Here is a 23,791-nt window from a genome sequence, read left to right as displayed (position 1 = left end):
TGTGAGGGATTACATTTATTGATTTATGCATGTTGATCCAGCCTTGCATCCCAGGTATGAAGCTGACTTGACTGTGGTGGATAAGCTTTTGATGTGCTGCTGTATTTGGTTTGTCAGTATTTTATTGAGGATTTTCACATCGATATTCATCAGGGATATTGGCCTGAAATTTTCTGTTTTTTGTTGTGTCTCTGCCAGGTTTTGGTATCAGGATGACCTGGCCTCATAAAATGAGTTAGGGAGGAGTCCCTCTTTTTCTATTGTTTGGAATAGTTTCAGAAGGAAAGGTACCAGCTTCTCTTTGTACCTGTGGTAGAATCTGGCTATGAATCTGTCTGGTTCTGGGCTTTTTTTGGTGGGTAGGCTATTAATTACTGCCTCAATTTCAGAACTTGTTATTGGTCTATTCAGGGATTCAACTTCTTCCTGGTTGAGTTTTGGAAGGGTCTGATAAATTCCCACATCCAGGAATTTATCCATTTCTTCTAGATTTTCTAGTTTATTTGCATAGAGGTGTTGGTAGTTTCTATTTCTGTGAGGTCAGTGGTGATCTCCCCTTTATCATTTTTTATGGGATTCTTCTCTCTTTTCTTCTTTATTAGTCTAGCTAGCAGTATTTGTTATTTTTTAAAAAAAATAGTTACTGGTTTTGGAGGGTTTTTGTGTCTCTATCTCCTTCAATTCTGCTCTGATCTTAGTTATTTCTTGTCTCCTGCTAGCTTTTGGATTAGTTTGCTCTTGCCTCTCTAGCTCTTTTAATTGTGATGTTAGTGTACCAGTTTGAGATCTTTCTAGCTTTCTGATGTGGGCAATTTAGTGCTATACATTTCCCTCGTAACACTGCTTTAGCTGTGTCCCAGAGATTCTGGTATGTTGTCTCTTTGTTCTCATTGGTTTCAAAGAACTTCTTTATTTCTGCCTTAATTTCATTATTTACCCAGGAGTCATTCAGGAGCGAGTTGTTCAATTTCCATGTAATTGTGTGGTTTTAAATGAGTTTCTTAATCCTGAGTTCTAATTTGATTGCACTGTAGTCTGAGAGACTGTTATGATCTCAGTATTTTTTTGCATTTGCTGAGGAGTGTTTTACTTCCAATTATGTGGTCAATTTTAGAATAAGTGCCATGTATCACTGAGAATGTATATTCTATTGATTTGGGTTGGAGAGTTCTGTAAACGTCTATTAGGTCCACTTGATCCAGAGCTGAGTTCAAGTCCTGAATATCCTTGTTAATTTTCTGCCTTGTTGATCTGTCTAATATTGACAGTGGGGTGTTAAAGTCTCCCACTATTATTGTATGGGAGGAGTCTAAGTCTCTTTGTAGGTCTCTAAGAACTTGTTTTATGAATCTGGGTACTCCTGTATTGGGCACATATAAATTTAGAATAGTTAGCTATTTTTTTTTTTTTAGACGGATACTTGCTCTTTTGCCAGGCTGGAGTTCAGTGGCATGATCTAGGCTCACTGCAATCTCTGTCTCCTGGGCTCAAGCAATTCTCCTGTCTGAGCCTCCCAAGTAGCTGGGATTACAGGCTTGTACCACCACACTCAGCTAATTTTTGTATTTTTAGTAGAGATGGGGTTTCACCATGTTGGCCAGGATGGTCTTGATTTCCTGACCTCGTGATCCACCTGCCTCGTCCTTCCAAAGTGCTGGGATTATAGGTGTAAGCCACTGTGCCCAGCCAATAGTTAGTTCTTCTTGTTGTTCTCTTTACCATTATTTAATGACCTTCTTTGTCTTTTTTTATCTTCATTGGTTTAAAGTCTGTTTTGTCAGAGATGAGGTTTGCAACTCCTGCTTTTTTTTGCTTTCCATTTGCTTGGTAAATTTTCCTCCATCCTTTATTTTGAGCCTATGTGGGTCTTTTCACAGGAGATGGGTCTCCTGAATACAGCACATCAATGGGTCTTGACTCTTTATCCAATTTCCCCTCTGTGTCTTTTAATTGGGGCATTTTGCCCATTTACATTTAAGGTTAGTATTGTTATGTGTGAATTCGATCCTGTCATCATGATGCTATCTGGTTATTTTGCACACTAGTTGATGCAGTTTCTTCATAGTGTCATTGGTCTTTATATTTTGGTGTATTTTTGCAGTGGCTAGTACCAGTTTTTCCTTCGCATATTTAGTGCTTCTTTCAGGAGTTCTTTCAAGGCCAGCGTGGGGGTGATGAAATCCCTCAGCATTTGCTTGTCTGGAAAGGATTTTATTTCTCCTTCACTTATGATGCTTAGTTTGGCTGGACATAAAACTCTGGGTTGAAAATTATTTTCTTTAAATACTGACCCCCAATCTCTTCTGACTTGTAGAGTTTCTGCTGGGAGGTGCGTTGTTAGTCTGATGAGCTTTTCTTTGTAGGTGACCTGACCTTCCTCTCTGGCTGCCCTTAACATTTTTTCCTTAATTTTGGCCTTAGAGAATCTGTTGATTATGTTTCTTGGGGTTGATCTTCTTGTGGAGTACCTTAGTGGTGTTCTCTGTACTTCCTGAATTTGCATGTTGGCCTGTCTTCCTAGGTTAGGGAAGTTCTCCTGGATAATATCCTGAAGTTTGTTTTCCAGTTTGTTTCCATTCTTCACATCTGCTTCAGGTGGTACTCGAATCAACTGTAGGTTTGATCTTTTTATGAAGTCCCATATTTCTGGGAGGTTTTGTTTGTTCCTTTTTATTCTTGTTTCCCTAATCTTGTCTGCATGCCTTATTTCAGTGAGGTGGTCTTCAAACTCTGATATCCTTTCTTCCTCTTGGTCAATTCAGCCATTGATACTTGTGTATACTTCACAAAGTTCTTGTGCTGTGTTTTTCAGCTCCATCAGGTCATTTATGTTCCTCTCTAAACTCTCTCTAGTTAGCAGCTCCTGTAACCTTTTTTCAAGGTTCTTAGCTTCTTTGCATTGGGTTAGAACATGCTCCTTTAGCTCAGTGGAGTTTTTTATTACCCATCTTCTGAAGCCTATTTCTGTCAATTTGTCCATCTCATCCTTCATCCAGTTCTGTGCCCTTGCCAGAGAGCCGTTGTAATCATTTGGAAGGGAAGAGGAACTCTGTCCTTTTGGGTTTTCAGCATTTTTTCATTGATTCTTTCTCATCTTTATGAGTTTGTCTAGTTTCAATCTTTGAGGCTGCTAACTATTAGATGGGGTTTTGTGAGAACTTCTTTCGTTATTGATGCTGTTGTTGTTGTTTTCTGTTTGTTTTTCTTTCACTGGTCAAGTCCCTCCTCTGTAGGGCTGCTGCAGTTTGCTGGGGGTTCACTTTAGGCCCTATTTATTTGGTTCACTCCCACACCTGGAGATATCACTCAAGGAGGCTGGAGAACAGCAAAGACGGGTGCCCACTCCTTCTTCTGGGATCTCTGACCTGGAAGGGCTCCAACCTGATGCCAGTAGGATCGCTCCTGTATAGAGTGTCTGACAACTCCTGTTGGAAGGTCTCACCCAGTTGGGTGGCAAGGGAAATGGCACCCATTTAACGAAGCATTTTGACTGTCCCTTGGTGGAGGGAGTGTGCCTTGCTGGGGGGCAATCTGGTCTAAGTCTGCTGGTCTGCAGAGACTGTGGCCACTCCTCCTGCTAGGGGCTCAGGCCCAGGGAGATCCAGGTTCTGTCCCTGAGCCTCTGGCTGGAGTTGTTGGAGTTCCTGTAGGGGAAGTCCCACCATACAGGAAGTGAGGAAGGATATGTCAGGGTCAGGCCTGAAGAGGCGCTCTTGTTGCAGTTGGCCACAGCCAGTGTGTTGGGCTGTGGGGGACCACTCTTGGGGACCAAGCTATCCAGCCTCCCTGGCTCCACCAGGGGAAAAGCATGGCCTGGAGCTATAGAGATGGATGCCACCCTTCCCCCACACAGAGAGCTTAGCATATTAGGCAGTTGAGTCCCAGTGCTGGATGCTGCCCCTCCCCCAAGGAGCTCAAATGGCTTAGGCAGCAGGCAGCAGCAGCTGTGGTGTTGGTCACCCCCTCCCCCACGGAGCTCCGCAGGGTTAGGCAGATTCCAGCTGAGAGGCTGTTGAGAATCTGCAAGGCTTCAGGGTTGGCATTCTAGTCCCAGTGGCCTGGGTTCCTGAGTGGGATCTTCCAATCCGTGGGTTGCACAGTTCCGTGGAAAAAAAAGCAGGTTTCCCCCGCTAGGTAGCACACTCACTCACTGCCTCCCTTGGCTGGGGGGTGGGGGCTCCCCTGCCGCCTGTGGCTCTCAGGTGGGCTGCCGCACTACACTGCTCTTCCTTCCTCTCTGTGGATCAAGTTTAGCCGCCTAGTCAGTTCTGATGAGAAAACCTGTATACCCTAGTTGCCAATGAAGGATTCACACACTAATGATGGTTCTTTTTGATGGGAGCCTCTGATCACTTCTGTTTCTAGGCAGCCATCTTGGCCCCACCCTTCTTTTCATTCTCTTGAAAACATCATTTGAAAAGGGAAGATTTAATTTTGAAGTCTAGGTTATCCATTTGTTTCTTCTTTTATGAATTGTGCTTTTACTGTCATATTTAAGAAACCCTCGACTAACCCAGGGTAACAAAGATTTTCTATTTTTTCCTAGAATTTTTATGGTTTTAAATTTTACACTTTGAACTGTAATCCATTTAACTTTTGTATATGAGTTTTCCCAAATTCATTTTTTGCACATGGGTTTGAATTGTTTCAGTATCATATGTTGAAAAGTCAATTCTTTACCCGCTGAATTGACTTTGACCCTTTGTCTCAAGTCAAAGACTTGACTTTTTGTTCTTTTTCAGAGTTGCTTTGGCTATTCTAGGTCTTTTCATTTCCCTATGAATTTTTGAATTCATTTGTCAATTTTCACATATGCACACATAAAACATCCTCTGGGAGTTTGACTGGATTGTACTGAATCTATAGATCAATTTGTTAAGACTGACATCTTAACAATATTGAGTTCTGATTCATAAGCATAGTATATCTCTCCATTTAGTAGCCCTTCTTAAATTTATCTCAGTAATGTTTTGTAGTGTTCAGTGTACAATTCTTAAGTATCTTTTATTTATCCTTAAGTATTTAATATTTCATATTTGGGGGCTAATTATAAGTGATTTGGTTTTTAAAATCTCAATTTCTGTTTGTTGCAGATTGACAGAAATACAATTGAGTTTTTATATCAATCTCATTTTTTGCAACCTAGCTACATTCACCTATTAGTTCCTTTTTATGGATTCCATTGTGAATTTCTTTATAGATGATCATGTCATCTGATAATAAGGACAGTTTTAATTCTTTTTATTTTATTGCATTGGATAGTAAAATGAATACAAGTGGTAAGTGCAGACATACTTGTCCCATTCATTATCTTAGGAGGAAAACATTCAGTCTTTTATCATTAAGTATAATTTTAACTATAAGCATTTCATATCTTTTATGAGGTTGAGGAAGATAATTTCTATTAGTAGTCTGCTGAGTTTTTATCTGTAATGGATGTTGAACTTTGTGAAATGCTTTTCCCATGTTCATAAATATGATCATACGGTTTTTCTTTTTTAGTTTGCTACCTGGACTACAAGGTTGGCTTAGTATATGAAAATCAATCAATATAATTGATTATATTATGGTGAATTATATTGATTGATTTTCATATACTAAGCCAACCTTGTAGTCCAGGATAAATCCTACTTGGTCACGATGTTACCCTTGTTATACATTGTTAAACTTTATTTGCTAAATTTTCTTCATGTTTGCAGGAGGAAAGACTTTTCTGAGTATTCTCCTCACTGCTCTATGAATTATGAGGTGTTCCAGTCTTACTGGAAATTCTTTTGGATGGTTCTTTCTCTGGCCTTGGGTATTCTCCTGACATATATGCACTGATCAGCACTTGCTGAATACCTGAGGGAGACCCTCTGCAGATCTTCAAGGTTCTAGCCCTGTGCAGTTCTCTGCTTTCTGGTACTTCTTTCTGTGAACTCTCGCTGCCTTTGTTTCCCAACTCCTAGCAACAACTTCTCAACTTAGAGAGTCTTTCAGGTCCTGCCTACATTCTCACTTTTCATGGTGCTGTCTAGAAACTATGTCAAGGTGGTAAGATGGGGCCCAGCAAGGCTCATTTCATTTGTTTTCTGTCTCTCAGAGATCCTTGTTTTGGGTCGCCCAATATTCAGTGTCTTGAAAATAGTTGTTTCATACATTTTGTCTGTTTTTTCTTTTGTGATTGTTTCAGGTGGGAGAGTAAATCTTGTGCCTGTTGCTCCATCTTGGCCAGAAGTGGAAGTTTAACATGTTGATCTTTAAAGCTCCTTTCAGATCAAGATGTATGCTACTTCCTAAAATACATCTCAAAGGAGATGATCGTAATGATGTTTCTCAAGTGGTGCTTGAGAGGAATGCTTCCTATTCTTTAGATCCTTACCAGAATCTAGAGGTTTAGCCTAACTGGAAAATGGCACATGCACTGATTCACTTTTCACTGATGGAGGATCAATCAATATTTAGATGCTTTTAATCATAGTAACACATTAATGTTTTAAGATGCTTGACATTAATACTAAATATCTAAGAAAAACATTGGAAATACAAATACCACAAGGCTTTATAGTTTGTCTAGCACACCAGAGGCCCTCAATAAATACGTTTATAATGAATTATTATGTAGAAAGCTTTGATTCCCTGGAGTCTCTATTGAGAATTCTACATATCTCATCGATAACTTTCAAACACCTCAGATATTAGAAAAAACAGGATTCACAGGGACCTAATAAGAGACTTGCATGATAACTTTTTTTTTTTTTTTTTTTTTTTTTTGAGACAGAGTCTCACTCTGTCACCCAGGCTGGAGTGCAGTGGTGCGATCTCGGCTCACTGCAACCTCTGCCTCACAGGTTCAAGCAATTCTTGTGCCTCAGCTTCCCAAGTAGCTGGGATTACAGGTTAGTGCCACCACGCTCAGCTAATTTTTGTATTTTTAGTAGAGATGGAGTTTTACCATGTTGGTCAGGCTTATCTCAAACTCCCGACCTCAACTAATCCACCTGCCTTGGCCTCCCAAAATTCTGGGATTACAGGCATGAGCCACCGTACCTGGCCTCAGATGATAACTTTTATGAGTTTATCATAATTTATCAAAGTCCTGCAAAGTGAAAAAGTAGCCAATATTTGAAATCTTTTTCACTTTACTAATTTCTCCTCTAAGCACCAAATTCAAAAATACGAATCAATTTCAAGATTTATTGTATGCACCCATATTGTTAAATAAATCTTTGTTGAGCTATTAAATTGCTCTATTTTGAAAGTGGGTTTCACCAGGTTTGATTTTTACAGTTGTAATAAATTCAGAGTGAAGTTGAAAAATGTACATAGTGGCAGTTTACATTCCACTAAAATATCCTTATGAATCATGTCTACAAATCAGTATTTTCATGTTATTTCTAATTGATGTTGGCTCGTGCAAGATGCCACTTCCAGAAAGAGTTTCAGGCAGAAAATAATACTGGATAAACATTAGTTCTATCAAGAAATTAAAATCTCTTCTAACATGTTATTTCTTTTATTTACAAAACCAAAGATGACAATGAAATATTGAATCTACAGGCCATTCGTAGTTTTACTCCATGTTTTTCAGCATAATACTTGGTTGTGGGTTAATAATGTACTATCTGATTGGTTATTTTTAATTAGATATGATTCCGGTTCATCATTACCAATTTTCTTTTATTATTTTCTTTTTATTTGTTGTGACAGACTCCTGTTCTGTTGCCCAGGCTGGAGAGCAGTGGCACAATCTCAGCTCACTGCAGGCTTGACTTCCCAGAAGTAATCCTCCCATCTCAGCCTCCTGATAGCTAGGACTACAGGTACTCACCACCATGCCTGCAACTTTTTGTATTTTTTGCAGAGATAGGGTTTCACCATTATGCTCAGGCTGGTTTCAGACTCCTGGGCTCAAGCAATCCTCCTGCCTCAGCCTTCCAAAGTTCTGGGATTCCAGGCGTGAGCCAATGTGCCTGGCCTATTACCAATTTTCAACACATGGAGGTCTTTGAATAGAAAACTCCTTATTTCATCAAATGAAAGAAACTTTTATAAAGACCCTTTCTGACTAGCAACAATACTACACTTCCTGTGCTTCTTCAGAACATTTAAAAATCACTGTCTCTGTCCTTATTTTGCTTATAAAAGCATCCCACATTTTGAGATGCAAAATTAGGCACAATAATTTAAAACCTCTTCAGTTCAGCCCGCCTTTATTGAACTCCTACTATATGCCAGGCACTATGCTAGGCAGTGATGATATAAAGATAAATAAGGTAGTTTATTTACAGTTAAGGATCTCATTATCTAGATGAGCAGCATTCAGCTACAGATTCTCAATACACTAGTGTCTTATAAAGAGTCATTTTGGGAGGCCGAGGCAGGCGGATCACAAGATCAGGAGTTCAAGATCAGCCTGGCCAACATAGTGAAATTCCGTCTCTACTCAAAATACAAAAAATTAGCCAGGCATGGTGGCAGGCACCTGTAATCCCAGCTACTCAGGAGGCTGAGGCAGGAGAATCACTTGAACCTGGAAGGCAGAGGTTGCAGTGAGCTGAGATCCTGCCATTGCACTCCGCCTGGGTGACAGTGCAAGACTCCATCTCAAAAAAAAAAAAAAAAAAGGAGTCATGAGGTGTACTGCAAATGATAATATCATTATTAGTGAAGACACCATTTGGAGTTATTTGCATTTTATGAAGTGATTCAGAACAGCTACTGCAATAATAACTTCACTTTCACTCACTTGCTTTCTAGTATGTTTATGGTACAATGTTAACTGAAAAAAGTACGATAAAAAGGATGCATAGCACATCCTAAGTTTGTTTCTAAAATACGTACGAATGAATAAGAAATTAAGATAAAAAAGTAACTAAGGTAACATTTAAATTATTCAGTACGCAAATGTTATGAGTGGTTCTCTTTATGTGGTAGATTTTCATAATGTCATTGAATGTAGTTCCAGACAACAAAAGAAGAGTTGTATATGACTGACTATCAAATAGACTCCAAAATAGTTGCCATAGGAATTCAGAAGAGGGAAGAATTCATTCAAGCTGGAATGGTCACAGAGGACTTTACTGAAGGAATGTGTTTCAAGGAAGGATGACTAATGCAGAGAAATGGGAATGTGTTTAACTAAAATCCATCAAAGTTAAGAAAGACCTAAATCAGGTTTGACTTCACCATACCCCCATACATTGACTCTCACAAAACATAATATTCCAGTTGTAATCAGATCTGGACTAGAAAGCTATCTATTTCTCCATGTTATATTTTAATGTATGCAGCTTGGGATCAAAGTAGGTTTTTTTTTTTTTTTGGCACTTTCATTATGCTAGTGACTCACACCAAGCTTGCATTCAGCTCAACTCTCAAATCTGTTCCTCTTATGGTGTTGAGCAACATTTCTCCCACACTGTACCAAGGTAGTTGTTTTGCTGAATTTGACTGTAAGACTTTATCTTAAAAATAATTTTTTTAATTTTTTACAGTGATATTAATGTAAAATTTTATGTACTTCCTTTTCTATTCAAACAAATAAAAATGAAAATAAAAATTAAAAAAATCTCAAATCTCATTAATAACCAAATGTGTGTTTAAATAACATTTTCACTGAATTAGTAAATATTTTTTAAAAGATTGAAAGAAAAAGAAAATACACATTAGATATGGTCAACGCAAAATTATTAAATGTCATCTTGCTGGATTTGGCTGAGTGCCAGCTACTGAGTCTTGTCATTTAATGCAACCTTCTAGTTTCACTCCACCCGAAAGCTTGATGAGCAGGTCATCTGGGCTATGTACCAGATATTAACTTATTTCCCCTCAGCTCCAAATGCACCTTCATTGCCTGCTTTGCAATAATGTAACTATTGTAACTATTTCTCCTTTGTCAGCTGATTCAATGTTAAGCTTTGCCAGCAGAAGGCACTGGGAGGGACACTGGAGGAGGAAGGGGTTTCTCTTCCTGATACCAGTATGATATCTCAGCAGGCATCTGAAGCACATACTTCTACAGTACCCAGCTCCTGCAGTGCGTGGTGGCTGGAAACACACAGTACTCCTCAAAGGCAGATTTCCAGTATCCCCTTGGGGGGCTTCACAGAATAGTGCTGCTGATGTAGCAACTCCCAAAGAATGACTTCCTTGGAGCCACTCCAGGCAGCTTCCCCCAGTACTCCAGAGGGCAGATTTCTAGAGCCCCCAGCAAACTGCACTGCCATGGCTGTACCTCTTCCAGCAGGATCTGCAGCTTAGCATTGTAGGGAGGAGTCTTCTCGGGGTGGAGGGGTGGTAGCTGCTCCTAACATCTGCTCTTCCTGTATTCTTTAGAGTTATTCTTACCCTTGACTAGCCAACCCTCCATTACTCCAATCCCCTCTCATAGTTAATTATTTATATAAAACTTTCTCTGTTCAATTTAGTTGTGCTTTTGTCTCCTGATTAGACCCTGACTGATATAGGTCATTATTAAAACTATTGATAAAAACTTGCTGGAAAAAGAGATAAGAACAAAGCCACCCAACCCTTCCTGATATATAATAATCTGTTTAATAAGGCAGGAAATGTGTAATATAATATGGACACATTCTCATAAAAATGCCTAAAATATATATGGTGGAGGCTATTTAATGGAGGAGATGACTGGAGAAGTTGCTTATGTGGGACAGCTCATCTCCATGCTTGCAGCTCCCTCTGCATGGAACACCCTACCCCTCGATCTTCCCACAATGGTTCCCCAGCATTCAGGTCTCAGTTCAAATTTCAGCTTCTCAGTGAAGCTTGCCCTCATCATCAAATCTCAGCTTGAACTCACTCCCACCTTTTACCAGCCTATCTCTGTATCATCATCCAGTTTAATTTCTTTATGTTAGTTATTGTATTTACTTATTTATTTATTGTCTGCTTTCAATTTCTTGAACACAAGCTCCAGAACAGAACTATGCATATCTCCCCAACATCTAGTTCAGTGCCTGGCACACAACATTTTCTAAAATGAGAGAATTTCTCCATGATCTTAGACAAATGAGGCGACATGCTATTTAAAGAAGATATTTAAGGATGCGACAAAGATTTTACACTTGTGAATTATTCATCAAAGGATTAGTTAGGGGTTTTATAAGTGACAAGCATTGCTAGAATTGATACAAACTTAATAAAACCAAGGGAAGAAGTCTGTAATTCCCAAATGCCAAATGTAGTTTGTTATACTAATATACTACTTACCAATCTTGTTTTTTCCTTCTTCATATTTTATTCTTTGTAAAATGTGATGCACGATTCTACTTCTTGTGGCATTGTTGAAGAACGTTTCTTTGTTGTGTATGATGAAGCTGCACACATATATTAAAAATACAAGTTGAGAATTAATTGGAGGTGAAGGATCTAATTTTTGTTATAACTTGGTGTTGCTCAGATGCAGATGTCTTCAGTCAGTCATAGACAGGGTGTGTCTGGAACAGCCTGAGGGAGCCAGAGATCACACCTGGATAGTAGGCTCATAGGTGTGAGTAGTTTTGGTTTTCATCATCAACATCACTCATGTCAGGAAGGAGCTGGAGCTAAACAAAATTAAGAAACCTAAAAATAAACTAATAGCAAGTCTAGGTCTTGTATCTTGTTTTTTCTCAGTAAGCTCATTATATAAATTCAACTAAAAATTCATTTTGTTTTTCTTTCCTCTTCCCTTCTACCTCAGCCTCTCCCATGGCATAATCAATGGATTTTCAGAAATTTTAAGATATAAAACTGGCTTGGGTGGTGGATATAGGAGTTAGGTAATGAGCTGTGGTCTGGCTCACAGGTGAGGTGAGAGGCCAGTCTCTGGAAATCACCTCTGTCCTTACCTTTTCCATGTTCTTTCGTGAATAGGATCTTTCTTCTAAAGCACACACTTAAGATTGATTTGTCTCCCAGCAAGTGCCCCAGCCAGTCTCTACTTTGTCAAGGGTGCATGTGCAGGTATGTGTGTGTATGTGTGTGTATGTGTGTGTGTGCACATGCACATGCACACAAACCCACACACACACACGGCTTTCCAGTAGGTGCTTGTACCCTACTAAGAGGTTTCCTAGGTAGCAGATAGAGCTTCCAGGTTTACATAATCCAGCATGAAATGGCCATGTCTCCCCTTTTTATGAATGCAAAAAATGGTAGAATATTAGAGAAACTGTATATGTAACTCCTTCATAAATTATAAGGTTTATCAACTCTGCAAACTTTCCTTGGGCACTTCCTATAAGCTGGACATCATGCAAAGGCATATAAATGTAGGCATTTTCCCCAACACTCAGCTCAGAAGTCTCCTCCTCCAGCAAGTCTCCCCACCCCTCCAACTGCACTTCTGTCCCCCAAAGCATTCAGTTACTCCTTCCTTTGTGCTATTTCTTATTTTGCAAGCACATCAATTTATTGATCATTCCATACTGTCATTTTTTTTCATTTGTTCATCAAATGTTTACTGAGGATACTCTCTTAAGGTACTAATTATACAGTGATAAACAAAACAGATAAATCCTTGTCCTTGAGCAGCTTACAGTATAGTGGGGAAGCGAGAGCATCAAGGAAATGAATGTGAGTGTATGCCAGAGAAAGGCAAGGTCAACATCCTTCTGCATGCCTTTCCTTCCATGTAAGACCATGAACTCATTCAGGACAAAGGGCTGATTCATCACTTCTGTAGCCCAGGGATCCGGTGAGTGGCTGGTACACAGGTATGTGAGGGTCATGGTAATTTATGATGGGGAATTTGCTAAATGTTTTTCTTCAAGGAGATGAATTCTCAGGAGTTGTTCAAATAACGAGAGGAAGAGAAAAAATTGGCCTCGAGGAAGAGTGGTCCAAGCATGGGGTTTGGTTTGGAAACACGGCTGGAAATGTGACTTTGGGATAACACATAAAGGACAGAAAGGCCAGGGAATATGGAGACAAAAAGTAAATCATGAGAACTGATTTACTGAAGTATTTTTCTCTCACTTTTACTTCTCTTGGATTCTCTTACCGAATACTGCTCTTGGAGAAAGGTAATTTGAGTTGGTGGATGAGCGATAAACGCTGTGTGGGTAAATGAGGATGCTACAGCATTTATCTGACATTTATCTCTGAAAACATTTTATAGCATCAAAGAGGAAGAGGAGAAAACCAAGAGTCTCATTGAATGTGTTTCTTTGTATTTTATCCTCCTCTGCTTTTTCATCTGATTTGAGACAGGCCATTACATTTTAATACCAAGTAAAGATGTCATAAAGAATAAATAAAAAGCACATTTTGCCTCACAATTCCAGATGATAACTGAAAGCTGAGAAGCACAACTCTGCTTGACAAGAAAATTCAAGGCCAAAAGCCCATGTCCCTCCTCCATTAAATGGTTTTCTGCTTCCTTCTCTTTTTATAGCATCACATTACATTCTCTGAGCACATGTAACTGTTCTCTATAATAAGCACCACAGACAAGCTTCAAATTTTTGTTTTCTTTTCCTTACATCTAGGCTGTACCTGGAGCCTGGAGGTTCTGTAGAGGAATACACACACAGGGCACGTGCCAGACACTATTCTAAATAGTCTCAATACATGAACTCATCCAATCCCTATTTCAACCCATAAGGGAAGTAGTACTTATTAGCCACATTTTACAGGTGAAGAATCAGAGAGGTTAAGTGATGCACCCAAAGTCACTGAGCTAAAATAAAGGGCTGAACCAGCATTTGAACTCAGGCAGTCTGGCTCCAAAGGCTACCCCTGTGGCCACTCTGTTTGCTCACTTGCCTCTGTCTGCCAGCTACTTCCTGATGCCTGGAGGCTGGGTCTCCTGGAGGTCAGCTGAGAGTTCCTCTGTCCAGATTTCTCTTGTTTCCAGCTTTTAATTCATTTGTTTCCAAATCTCAGCTCAGGCCATATCTTCCCCAGAGGCCCTGGCTTGACTTCCATGCCCTCACTCTGAAATGCAGTGTGGTGCTTCATATGGTTTGGCTGTGTCCCCACACTCTTCTTGAATCATAGTTCCCATAATCCCCATGTGTCATGGGAGGGACCTGGCGGGAGGTAATTGAATCATAGGGGTGAGTTTTTCCAGTGCTGTTCTCGTGATAGTAAGTCTCAAGAGATCTGATGGTGTTATAAAGGGCAGTTCCCCTGCACATGATCTCTCCTGCCTGCTGCCACGTAAGATGTGCCTTGGCTCCTCCTTCATCTTCCACCATGATTGTGAGGCCTCCTTAGCCATTTGGAACTGTGAGTCCATTAAAGCTCCTTTCCTTTATAAATTACCCAGTCTTGGGTGTGTCTTTATTAGCAGTGTGAGAACAACTAATGTGATGCTATAAAGAGAGAAGTAAGCAAAGAACCACTGATGGAGGAGGAGGAGCGACTTTTAGCTCTGGGTATGCTCAACACTCTGATTTATCTCAATACTCTGAAGTCAGACAGACCTCAGCATATACTCCAGTAGTGCCACCTATGATGTGGTTTTAGGGCTATCCCTCAACTTTTCTGGATCTTGGTTTCCTCATCTGTGAAATGGGGATAACACTGTAATCACCTTCACAGGGCTGTTGTGTAATTAAGTAAGATGACACGCAGTGCTGAGCCCACTGGCTGGCATTGAAGATGTTCTCAGAGTTAGCTGTCATCATTGCTGTAATTTCTATTACATTCTATGAAAGCTGTCCGCCCACATGGCCCACTTCCTTGGGTGAGCTTCTTGAGGGCAGAAACTGGCCATGCTCATCTCTGTATTTCCAGCACAGGTAAAGGGCTTAGCACATGATAAACACTTAAAGTTGGATCAAATGAACTGACCATCTGAAGAACACTAGCTAATGTTGGCGGCTGATATAGTTTGGATGTTTGTCCCCTCTAAATCTAATTTTGAAATGGAATCCTCAGTGTTAGAGGTGGGGTCTGGTGGGAGGTGTTTGGTTCATGGGGGTGGATCTCTCATGAATGTCTTGGTGTTACTCCCATGGTAATGAGTGAGTTCTCACTCTGGTAGTTTATGTAAGAGCTGGTCGTTTAAGAGTGTGGCTCCCCACTTCTCCCCTGCCCCAACCTGCCCTTGCTCCCACCCTTGCCATCTGACACACTTGCTCCCTCTTCACCTTCCACCACAATTGGAAGCTTCCTAAGTCCTCACCAGGAGCAGATTCTGATGCCATGCTTCCTGTACAGGTTTATATAACTGTGGCCAAAATAGACCTCCTTTATTTATAAACTACCCAGTCTCAGGTATTTCTTTATAGCAATGCGAATGACCTAACACAGGGGCTATGAGACTAAATCTGATCTCCTTAAACTTGGCCTCTGCTCTTGCTCTTGCCATCTCTTCTAGCTATCAGCTGAACTACTGCCTCCACACTGCATGTCTAAGGATCTTCCTGTGGGGTGTGGAGCACTTTCATTTTCTAGGTCATTCTTTCAAACTGGAGGATTATGAGAAGGAACAGTGATGATTCCCCATATCATGGTTCTCACAGCCACAGCTTTCTCCAAGTGAAGTCTCTCTCTCATACACACACATATCCCCCATCCCCTCATGCACACAGTGTAAGCTAAGCAACTCTGGCAAACATGAGACTTGGGGCTCAGTCTCTGAGCAGGGCTTCACATTGGCTTGTAAACTCATATCCACTCCCATGCACTGCTGGGGGGATAGCAAACATACAAACTCTTTAAGGGCCATTTGGTCAGCTCTGTCAAAACTATGCATGTATCTTCACTACATACCATCTAATCTAGGGATTTCTTTTTTTTAGAAATGTATTATACAAATATACTTACCCATGTGCAAAGTGACAGATGTACAACAATGTTCGTTGTGGCATGGGTTATAATAGCAAAAGCCTAGAAATGACCTAAATAATTAATCAGTGGGGGATAGGATAAGAAAATTATGGTGCGACTCTACAGTGGAATATTCTGCACCTGTAAATAGATTAAGGGCCCTGGGTGTAGATCTAAAAAAATCTCCAAGACAGGACAGGGAGAAAAGGTTCAAAACAGTCACACAGCTATTTGTGTCAGAGGAAAATGTGCACATATTAGGAAGTATATGCATATGAATATGTTGATAGACATATTTGCTTGTGCATGCACAGAATGACTATGGGAGGACACATACACCTCGGAAAACATTGGTTGCCTCTGGGGAGAACTGGGTGGCTGGATAGGCAGAAGGAAAACTTCATTGTACATCCTTAGGAAATTTTTACAATGTGTAAGTACTATTACACATTAAAAAAAAATGTAATTTTTGGCTGGGTGCAGTAGCTCATGCCTGCAATCCCAGCACTTTGGGAGGCGAATGCAGGAGGACCGCTTGAAGCCAGAAGTTCAAGACCAGGGCAACATAGTGAGACCCCATCTGTAAAAAAAAAAGAAAATTAGCTAGGTGTGGTGGTGTGAGCCTGTAGCCCCAGCTACTCAGGAGGCTGAGGCAGGGCAATCCCTTAGGCCCAGGAGTTAGAGGGTATAGTGAGCTATGAACGCAACACTCCAGCCTGGGTGACAGAGTGAGATTCTGCCTCTTAAAAAACATTTGAAATATTTTTAAAAAGAAAACTTAAAAGGAAAGCACATTTCTGTTCTAGGTTTGCTCTCACATTCCCCCTGAAATTCGGTGAAGAGGGGAATAAACTGCTGCATGGGTGTAGCATCAACTCTGTGATCAAGGCCTATATCCACACATCTCCTTATCCTGCTACTTTGAAGGGCTAATGTAATTTGCCCAAAGTCACACAACCAGCAAGTGGCAAGGAGGAATTCAGAAACCATCTGTTTTGCTCCAAATTTTCTCCTGCGTTTGTGAAGGGAACTGTGAGGGGCCCAGGTCTGCCTGTGTGCATGTGTGTGAAGGGCTTTCTGCATGCCTCCATCACGCCCTGTGAGGAAGACCTTGCTGGCCTGCTCACGAAGTAATGGGCAGACCAGGGCCTGAACCTCCCACTGACTCTCCTCTAGGCTCGACCTTTCTGCTTTCTAGGGTACTGAGCAACCTCGTTTTCTCCTGGGGTGGTGGAAGATTGAGGTCCCAATATCCCTTTTGCTAGGAAGGGAGAAACGAGAAATAAATATGCTGCGCAATTGGGTTTTAGTTACAGACCTCCTGGAGTTTGTTTGCTCTCTGATTGATAGGATCTTCCTGTGGCCAACTGTCCACAGTAGTGTTGTAAAATGCTGTGACATGCTGGGTCATTTAACAAGTAAATATTGTGTTTGTTCTGCACAAAGCAATATGTATTGAGGGTGTGTATATATGGGCGTTATATATTTATATATTTTGAGAGGGGAATGCAAAGGTGAAAAAAAAACTAGTTTCCCTCCTCAGAGGAACCTACACTCTTAACAGATAACATGAGAAACACAAATATTCAAGGGTGTGAGCTAGGGAAAGGTTGCTCATTAATGCTGGATCTAAAATCAGCTTATTATAAAATATGCTAATTTTAAAGCAGGTAACTTTCTTTTTTTCCTAAACTTTCCTCTTAGATCACAGCTTTTAGGATAAGACTACATTTTCTTCACAAATTAATATAACTGAAGGGAACATTAGATTAATCTAGACTCCAGCACTGTTTAATAGAAATTTCTGAGATCATGAAAATGTTCTTTATCTGTGCTATCCAATATGGTACTCATGTAACTATTGAGCACTTGAAGTGTGACTAGTAAAACTAAGAAAGTGAATTTTAACTTAGTTTAATTTTAATTGACTAAAAATTAAATTTAAGTAGCTACATGTGGCTGGTGGATACTATATGAACAGCACAGATAACTGCCTAAGTCATGGGTGACACTTGGAGGATGTGGCACACCCACTGCCTCCAGAATGGTATCTTAAAACCCTGCATCTCCCCTTGATTACAATAAGCAGGAGAGTAGAGGAGGGGTGAGCAGTGCCCGACAGGACTATGTGTAGGTTGCCAGAAGACCTGGTTCAAGCCCTGCTCTTCCACTTTAGTTGTGTGCCCTTGGGTAATTCATTGAGTCTCTACTTGTCAGGAAATGAGGGTCCCCATGTCTTAGTTGCCCAAGGATAGGGTTAGATAGTCACAAAGTGAGACTATAAAGTATTGATGAGGCAAGTCATCAAGCCTTGCTGGTAAATGACTGAACTCCCACATTCAACTGCCTGTTTGACATCTCGCTTGATGTCTAAGAAAAAACTCAAACCAAATATTTCCAAAATAGAACTTTCGATCTGGACCCTTATAAAGGAAAAACCTGTTCTTCCCCTAGGCTTTTCCATCTTAAAAAAGGGCACTGCTCGGTCAAATGGTAGTTGTGTTTTAAATTCTTGGAGAAATCGCCAAACTGTTTTACACAATGGCTGAACTAATTTACATTCCTACCAGCAGTGTATGAGAATTCCCTTTTCTCCAGATGTACCCTTGAACGTAAAATAAAAGTGGGAAAAAAAAGGAACTGAAGTGCACCCAATTTCATAAGTCACAAACTTGAGATGCGTCCTTGACCCTCTCTCTCATGCCCAACATCCAAGCCATCAAGGTCTCTGGGATCCTCTTCCCAAATATTATCCTGAATCTGACCCTTTCTCACCCTCCTACTTCAAAGTTGTTTCTAGGACTACTACAATAGCTTCCTAACTGTACTATCTAATTTCACTCTCTCTTTTGTCCATCCTCTACACAGGAACCACAATGATTTTTTTTTAAAAAATGAATAAGCTCTTATCCTTTTCCACTTAAAACTCTTCAGTGACTTCACCTTTTCACACAGTCCTTCAAGGTTCCTGCCCACACCAATGACCTTATCTCCTCTCTTCTTCCCTTTGCTCACTGTAAACAAGCAACATTGAATTTGTTTTCTGACCCTGAACAAACAAACCCAGGGCTTTTGATCATGCTTTTCTCAGATTCTTGCACAACTTGTTTCTTCCCAACATTTTGGTCTCAAATTAAATGTCACCTTTTCATCATCCTAGCAAAGATAGTTACTCTCCTGCTCCAATAATCTCTCTTTCTCTCTCACTCTCTCATTCTCTCTCCTCCATTACCCTGTTTTATTCTCTTACGTTTTACTCTCTAAAATTTTTAAAAATAGAGCTGGGATGAGGTGGGGATGTGTCTACATTTTTGTGGTCTGCCCCTCTCCCCTTACAGACTGCAAGCTCTGTGAGGGCAGGGCTTCTACTCTGCTCTACTCTAGGCCCCAAGTAAATAAGTAAATCATGTGATCCCCATAGAGAACCACTGGGTGTTCCAGAAATTTTCAGGTTATATTATAAATTTTAACTTTTGTTCTAATTTGAAGATTCTCAAAATCAGTATCATTTTATAATGATGCTTTGTATGTGGTACTACTTTTGGGGAAATAAAGGCAAGGAAGAAGGTTTTTCAATTTGTTTTTTTACATATATTATGGAATTTCTGAGGTGGGTCAAACAAACAAGTATTCTCAAAGGTATGAAAATCTGCCTGGTTAAAAACTTCAGGAGGAAGGGGTAACTTTGTCAAGAAGCACTTAACTACCTACAGATGGTTTTGTACAATTATTTTAGAATTATAGTCACATTGTTGACCTCTGTGAATCTAAAAATTTAGGGCAAAGTAGGAAACAGAAACATAACTAATCAAGGTAGGTTTTTTGCACCTGGAGTGAAGGAGCCTGAAGCATGTGACCAGCTGGGTTTCAGATTAATGTAAATGAGTGGCTGCTATAGTCTTCCTGTTGTTCCCCATGTTGAATGGCAGTGCCTATTGTAATTATTCTGCCCCGTTCCATCACTATGTGTTAGAATTGTAGGGAGCAGGTAACTTGTCTTTTTCATTCATAGGTCTCTGGTTCACAAAGAGTGTACACCTGAGGAGCTGTAGCCAAGGGTTTTCATCCTTAACTCACCTGATCCAGAACTTGACATCCAAGACTTTGAACCTGATGCAATATTGGGATGAGACCCATGGAGATCCTGGGATGGGAATGAGAATATTTTCTATATGGAAAAAATGTGAATAAGTTTCAGCCAGACAGCAGTCTGTGGTAGATTGCAAAAAAGAAAAAAAAAAAAGACAGGCCATGATTCCTCCTATCTCTGTATATACACTCCTTTGGGATATGAATTTCTTGCTTTTTCTATCAAGAGGTAGACTCTACCTCTCTACCTCTTTTATCTGAGCTGGATTTGTGAATGGCTTTAATCTACAGAATATGGCAAAAGTAATTTCCATGATTTTTTGGCATAGGTTCTGCAGCTTCCATTCTTGCCCACTTGGAATGCTGCCCCAAGGCTGCCAGGGTAAAGAATTCCAAACGAGCCTCTTTGAAGATAAGCCATGTGGAGACAGAAATGCAGCCAAGAGCTGGCAGCATCCCCCAGCTAAGTGAATGACAGAGACCATTTTGGACTGTCCAGCTCATTGAGCAAAGGGACAACTGCTGCCACATGTTGACTCCAGGTGAAAGCAGTGGAAGAACTTCCCAGCTGATTGCTAAAACAAAAGAATAATAAGCAAATAAAATGTTTGTTGTTTTAAGTCAGTAAATTTTGTAGTAGATTGTTATGTAGCAATACATAACCAACATACCAGTCTTTTCTGATGGTTAAAGTTGTATTATTCCATAATATAATAAGGGAAGGTTAATGCCTTAAAAATAAATATTTCAGGAAACTTTCTTAATTAGACTTTTAAATAGGTATTTCTTTCTTAATAAGGAGAAGCAAAGGTGATACAGTTAACTGTCACTTATATTATGTCCTCAAATTAATGAAAATCTAAGTAGGAACAAAGCAACCAATTAATTTTTTATGTGACAAGGCCTATTTTGAGAATTTTCTGGGCCTTAGGCAACTGCAGCACAATATCTAACTTCTAATCTTGAGCAGGTATTTTATGAGTAAAAAGATGAGAAGATTGTCAGGCCAAATATGTAATACTGAAAGTTCTGACTATTTGGTAAAGATTTTAAAGATTCTTTTTTTAGATCAGGGTGACAGGTTACTGAAGTGTAAAGGATTGTGAGTCATTTTCCTTATTCAAATGGCCATTTCTAATTGTACTTCATGATATCATCTTTGTTACCTAAGTGTTAAATACAAATTAAGAAACATTTGCTCTTGAGCTTCCAAGTAAAGATGGAAAATTAAACATTTGCATACAATTTTTCTGCCTCTCTCAAAATCCCATGAAAATGATAGTAACATGCATAGTGGGTGTGTATGTTTAAATAACAGTAGGAACTCTCAAAGAACAAAGATAGTACAAAACAACAGCATCAAACTGTTGGAACGTGCCAAGCAGACAGATCTATGTAATAATAGACTTGGAAAACCAGAAAAAACTGAATGCTAAACCAGCTCTGGGGAAAACCCAAGAACAATAATATTTATACTATGAAATCCCAGAAAGTCTTAGAACTGGGGCACACAGTAACCTAAAGAAGTGGGGTGAAGGTCCAGAAAATAACTTGAAGAGTTCTCCCAGAGCAAAAATATATAGATTATCAAAAAAAGAGGAAGATAAGGACATTAGAGGATCAGCCCAGGAAGTCCAATAACTGAAAAATAGGAATTCCAGAAAGACAAAAAAGGAATAAATGAGCTAAAACATTCAAGAATTATTCAAGAAAAATTTTCTGAACTGAAAGACAAGACTATACAGGTTGAAAGGGTTCACTGAGCATCCAGTAATATAAATAAACATAGAACCACATCAAGATACATTCCTATGATATTTTAGAACACTGAGGCCAAAGAGACAATAATATAAGGCTCCATAGAGGAGAAAGGTTACACACAGAGAATTAGGAATAGGAATGTTTTTGAAGTTCTCAGCAGGAATATTGAATATTAATTTTAGAAGTTAAAAGATCAAGAACTTAAAAAATGTGAGGAAAACAGATTTTGGTTTTATACAGCATTCTATACCTAGCCCAACAATCCTAATGAGTGCAGTATAATGAACATATACTTCATTGCTTGGGCTGTCATAGCAAAGTACCATACCCTGAGTGGCTCAAACAACAGAAATTTGTTTTCTCACAGTTCTGGAGGCCGAAAGTCCAAGATCAAGCTGTCAGCAGAGTTTTTTCTTCTAAATTTTCTCTCCTTGACTTGTAGAAAGCTGTTTTCTCTATATGTCTTCACATGATCTTCTCTGTGTGTACGCCTGTGTTTTAATTTTCTCTTCTTTTTTGTTTTTTTTTTTTTTTTTTTTTGAGACGGAGTCTCACTCTGTCGCCCAGGCCGGAGTGCAGTGGCGCGATCTTGGCTCACTGCAAGCTCCGCCTCCCGGGTTCACGCCATTCTCCTGCCTCAGCCTCTCCGAGTAGCTGGGACTACAGGCGCCCGCCACCGCGCCTGGCTAATTTTTTGTATTTTTAGTAGAGACGGGGTTTCACCGTGGTCTCGATCTCCTGACCTCGTGATCTGCCCACCTCGGCCTCCCAAAGTGCTGGGATTACAAGCGTGAGCCACCGCGCCCGCCCTAATTTTCTCTTCTATAACAGCACCAGTCATAATGGATTAGGGCCCATCCTAATAACTTCATTTTAACATAATTACCTCTTTAAAGACCCTATCACCATATAAGGCCACATTCTGAGATATCAGGGGTTAGGATATTAACATGTGAATTTTAGAAGGTCACAATTTGATCCACAGCAGTATGCATGATCACAAAAATAATATCATCCACTTAATCTCATTAGGAAGTCACTACAGAATGCAAAATGAGGGTACAATAAAGAAAAGTGTAAGAAATGATACACAGGAAACAGAAGATGCCACAAAAGTAAAAGACAAAAAGAATCCTAGGATATTGGTAAAGGAAGATACCATGATGATAATTTATAACAGGAGTGGAAGGCAAGAGTTCAGATTGGAACATGTCAGAAGGCTCCAGAGTAATTTTCTCAGGAAGATAAAATTGATTACGTATGATGCATCTGAACATCTTGAAATTTAGACAATTTAGATAAACTCTGCCAAATAACTGGCAGAATGTAAGATGGAATTAGTAATAAGTACATAGAAAATTTTGAAAATTAAAAATCAAGAGAATGAGTTACTCTAGTTCAAGCAAAAATAGCGCAAAAAAGGAAAATGATTCATGTTGTACTATATGACCTAGCTCTGGGTAGCATTTGTATAGTCATTATATAAATAGTGGTCTACATTATGATAATGTAATTAAATTGTAATATAACTACATTGAAAGGATAAGAATAGGTATCTACTGTAGTAAGTATTGTAGGGAAGAAACAAACAGCAAATTCTTATTCTCTATAGGAGGAAGTCAATAGATTCTGCTATAACTGAAAAACAGCAAAGTAATAATAAAATAATTTATTTAGATATGAGGCATTAATTGCCAAAATAAACAGGTAAAAGAGTTGAAAGGAGCTGCTTCTTGGGAGGGGCAAATATAAAGGGTTGAAACATGGGATTGCTGTTTTTCAAAACAAACCTTGTAGGGCTATTTAAAATGTATACATGACTAATTTTAATTTAATTTATAAGGTGGTAGGAAAGGAAGGAAGGAAGGAACCCTTTGGAATAACATATTTGTCAAAGATAACTAGCATTTTAAAAAATTGAATTATTTTCAAAAATAAAACATCCATGTTGAAATAAAGTCAGAATCTTCACAATGATTCTTACTGCTTTTAGGGCTCAGTATTTTATGCACTAGATTAGACTGACAAATACTGATGTTCCAGCTTGAAGGTGAACTTTTGAGGGAAGTTGCCTCATAGATAGAATTTACCTTTTGTGAGCCCAAGATATTGTAAACATGTGGGCAGCTCGCAATATTTTTTTTAGAAATTCAAGCTGGGTGTGCTGGCACGCACT

The 23,791-nt window shown here is 39.6% G+C and overlaps 1 protein-coding gene across 3 annotated transcripts in view; it reads right to left on the bottom strand.

The window, feature by feature from the left end:
- Nucleotides 1–23,791, bottom strand: part of ANO4 (anoctamin 4) — a 345,709-nt gene that overhangs the window by 98,115 nt on the left and 223,803 nt on the right. For all 3 annotated transcript variants that reach the window (XM_030821265.1, XM_003269908.3, XM_003269909.2), the window contains one exon: nucleotides 11,215–11,321. In XM_030821265.1, the coding sequence (XP_030677125.1) occupies nucleotides 11,215–11,321 (107 nt within the window). The remainder of the gene's footprint in view (nucleotides 1–11,214; nucleotides 11,322–23,791) is intronic.

Source organism: Nomascus leucogenys, chromosome 10 (genome assembly GCF_006542625.1).
Source record: "Nomascus leucogenys isolate Asia chromosome 10, Asia_NLE_v1, whole genome shotgun sequence".
NCBI classification, from domain to species: Eukaryota; Metazoa; Chordata; class Mammalia; order Primates; family Hylobatidae; genus Nomascus; species Nomascus leucogenys.
The sequence above is the reverse complement of the archived record's forward strand: the minus strand, read 5'-3'. Positions and strand labels throughout refer to the sequence as shown.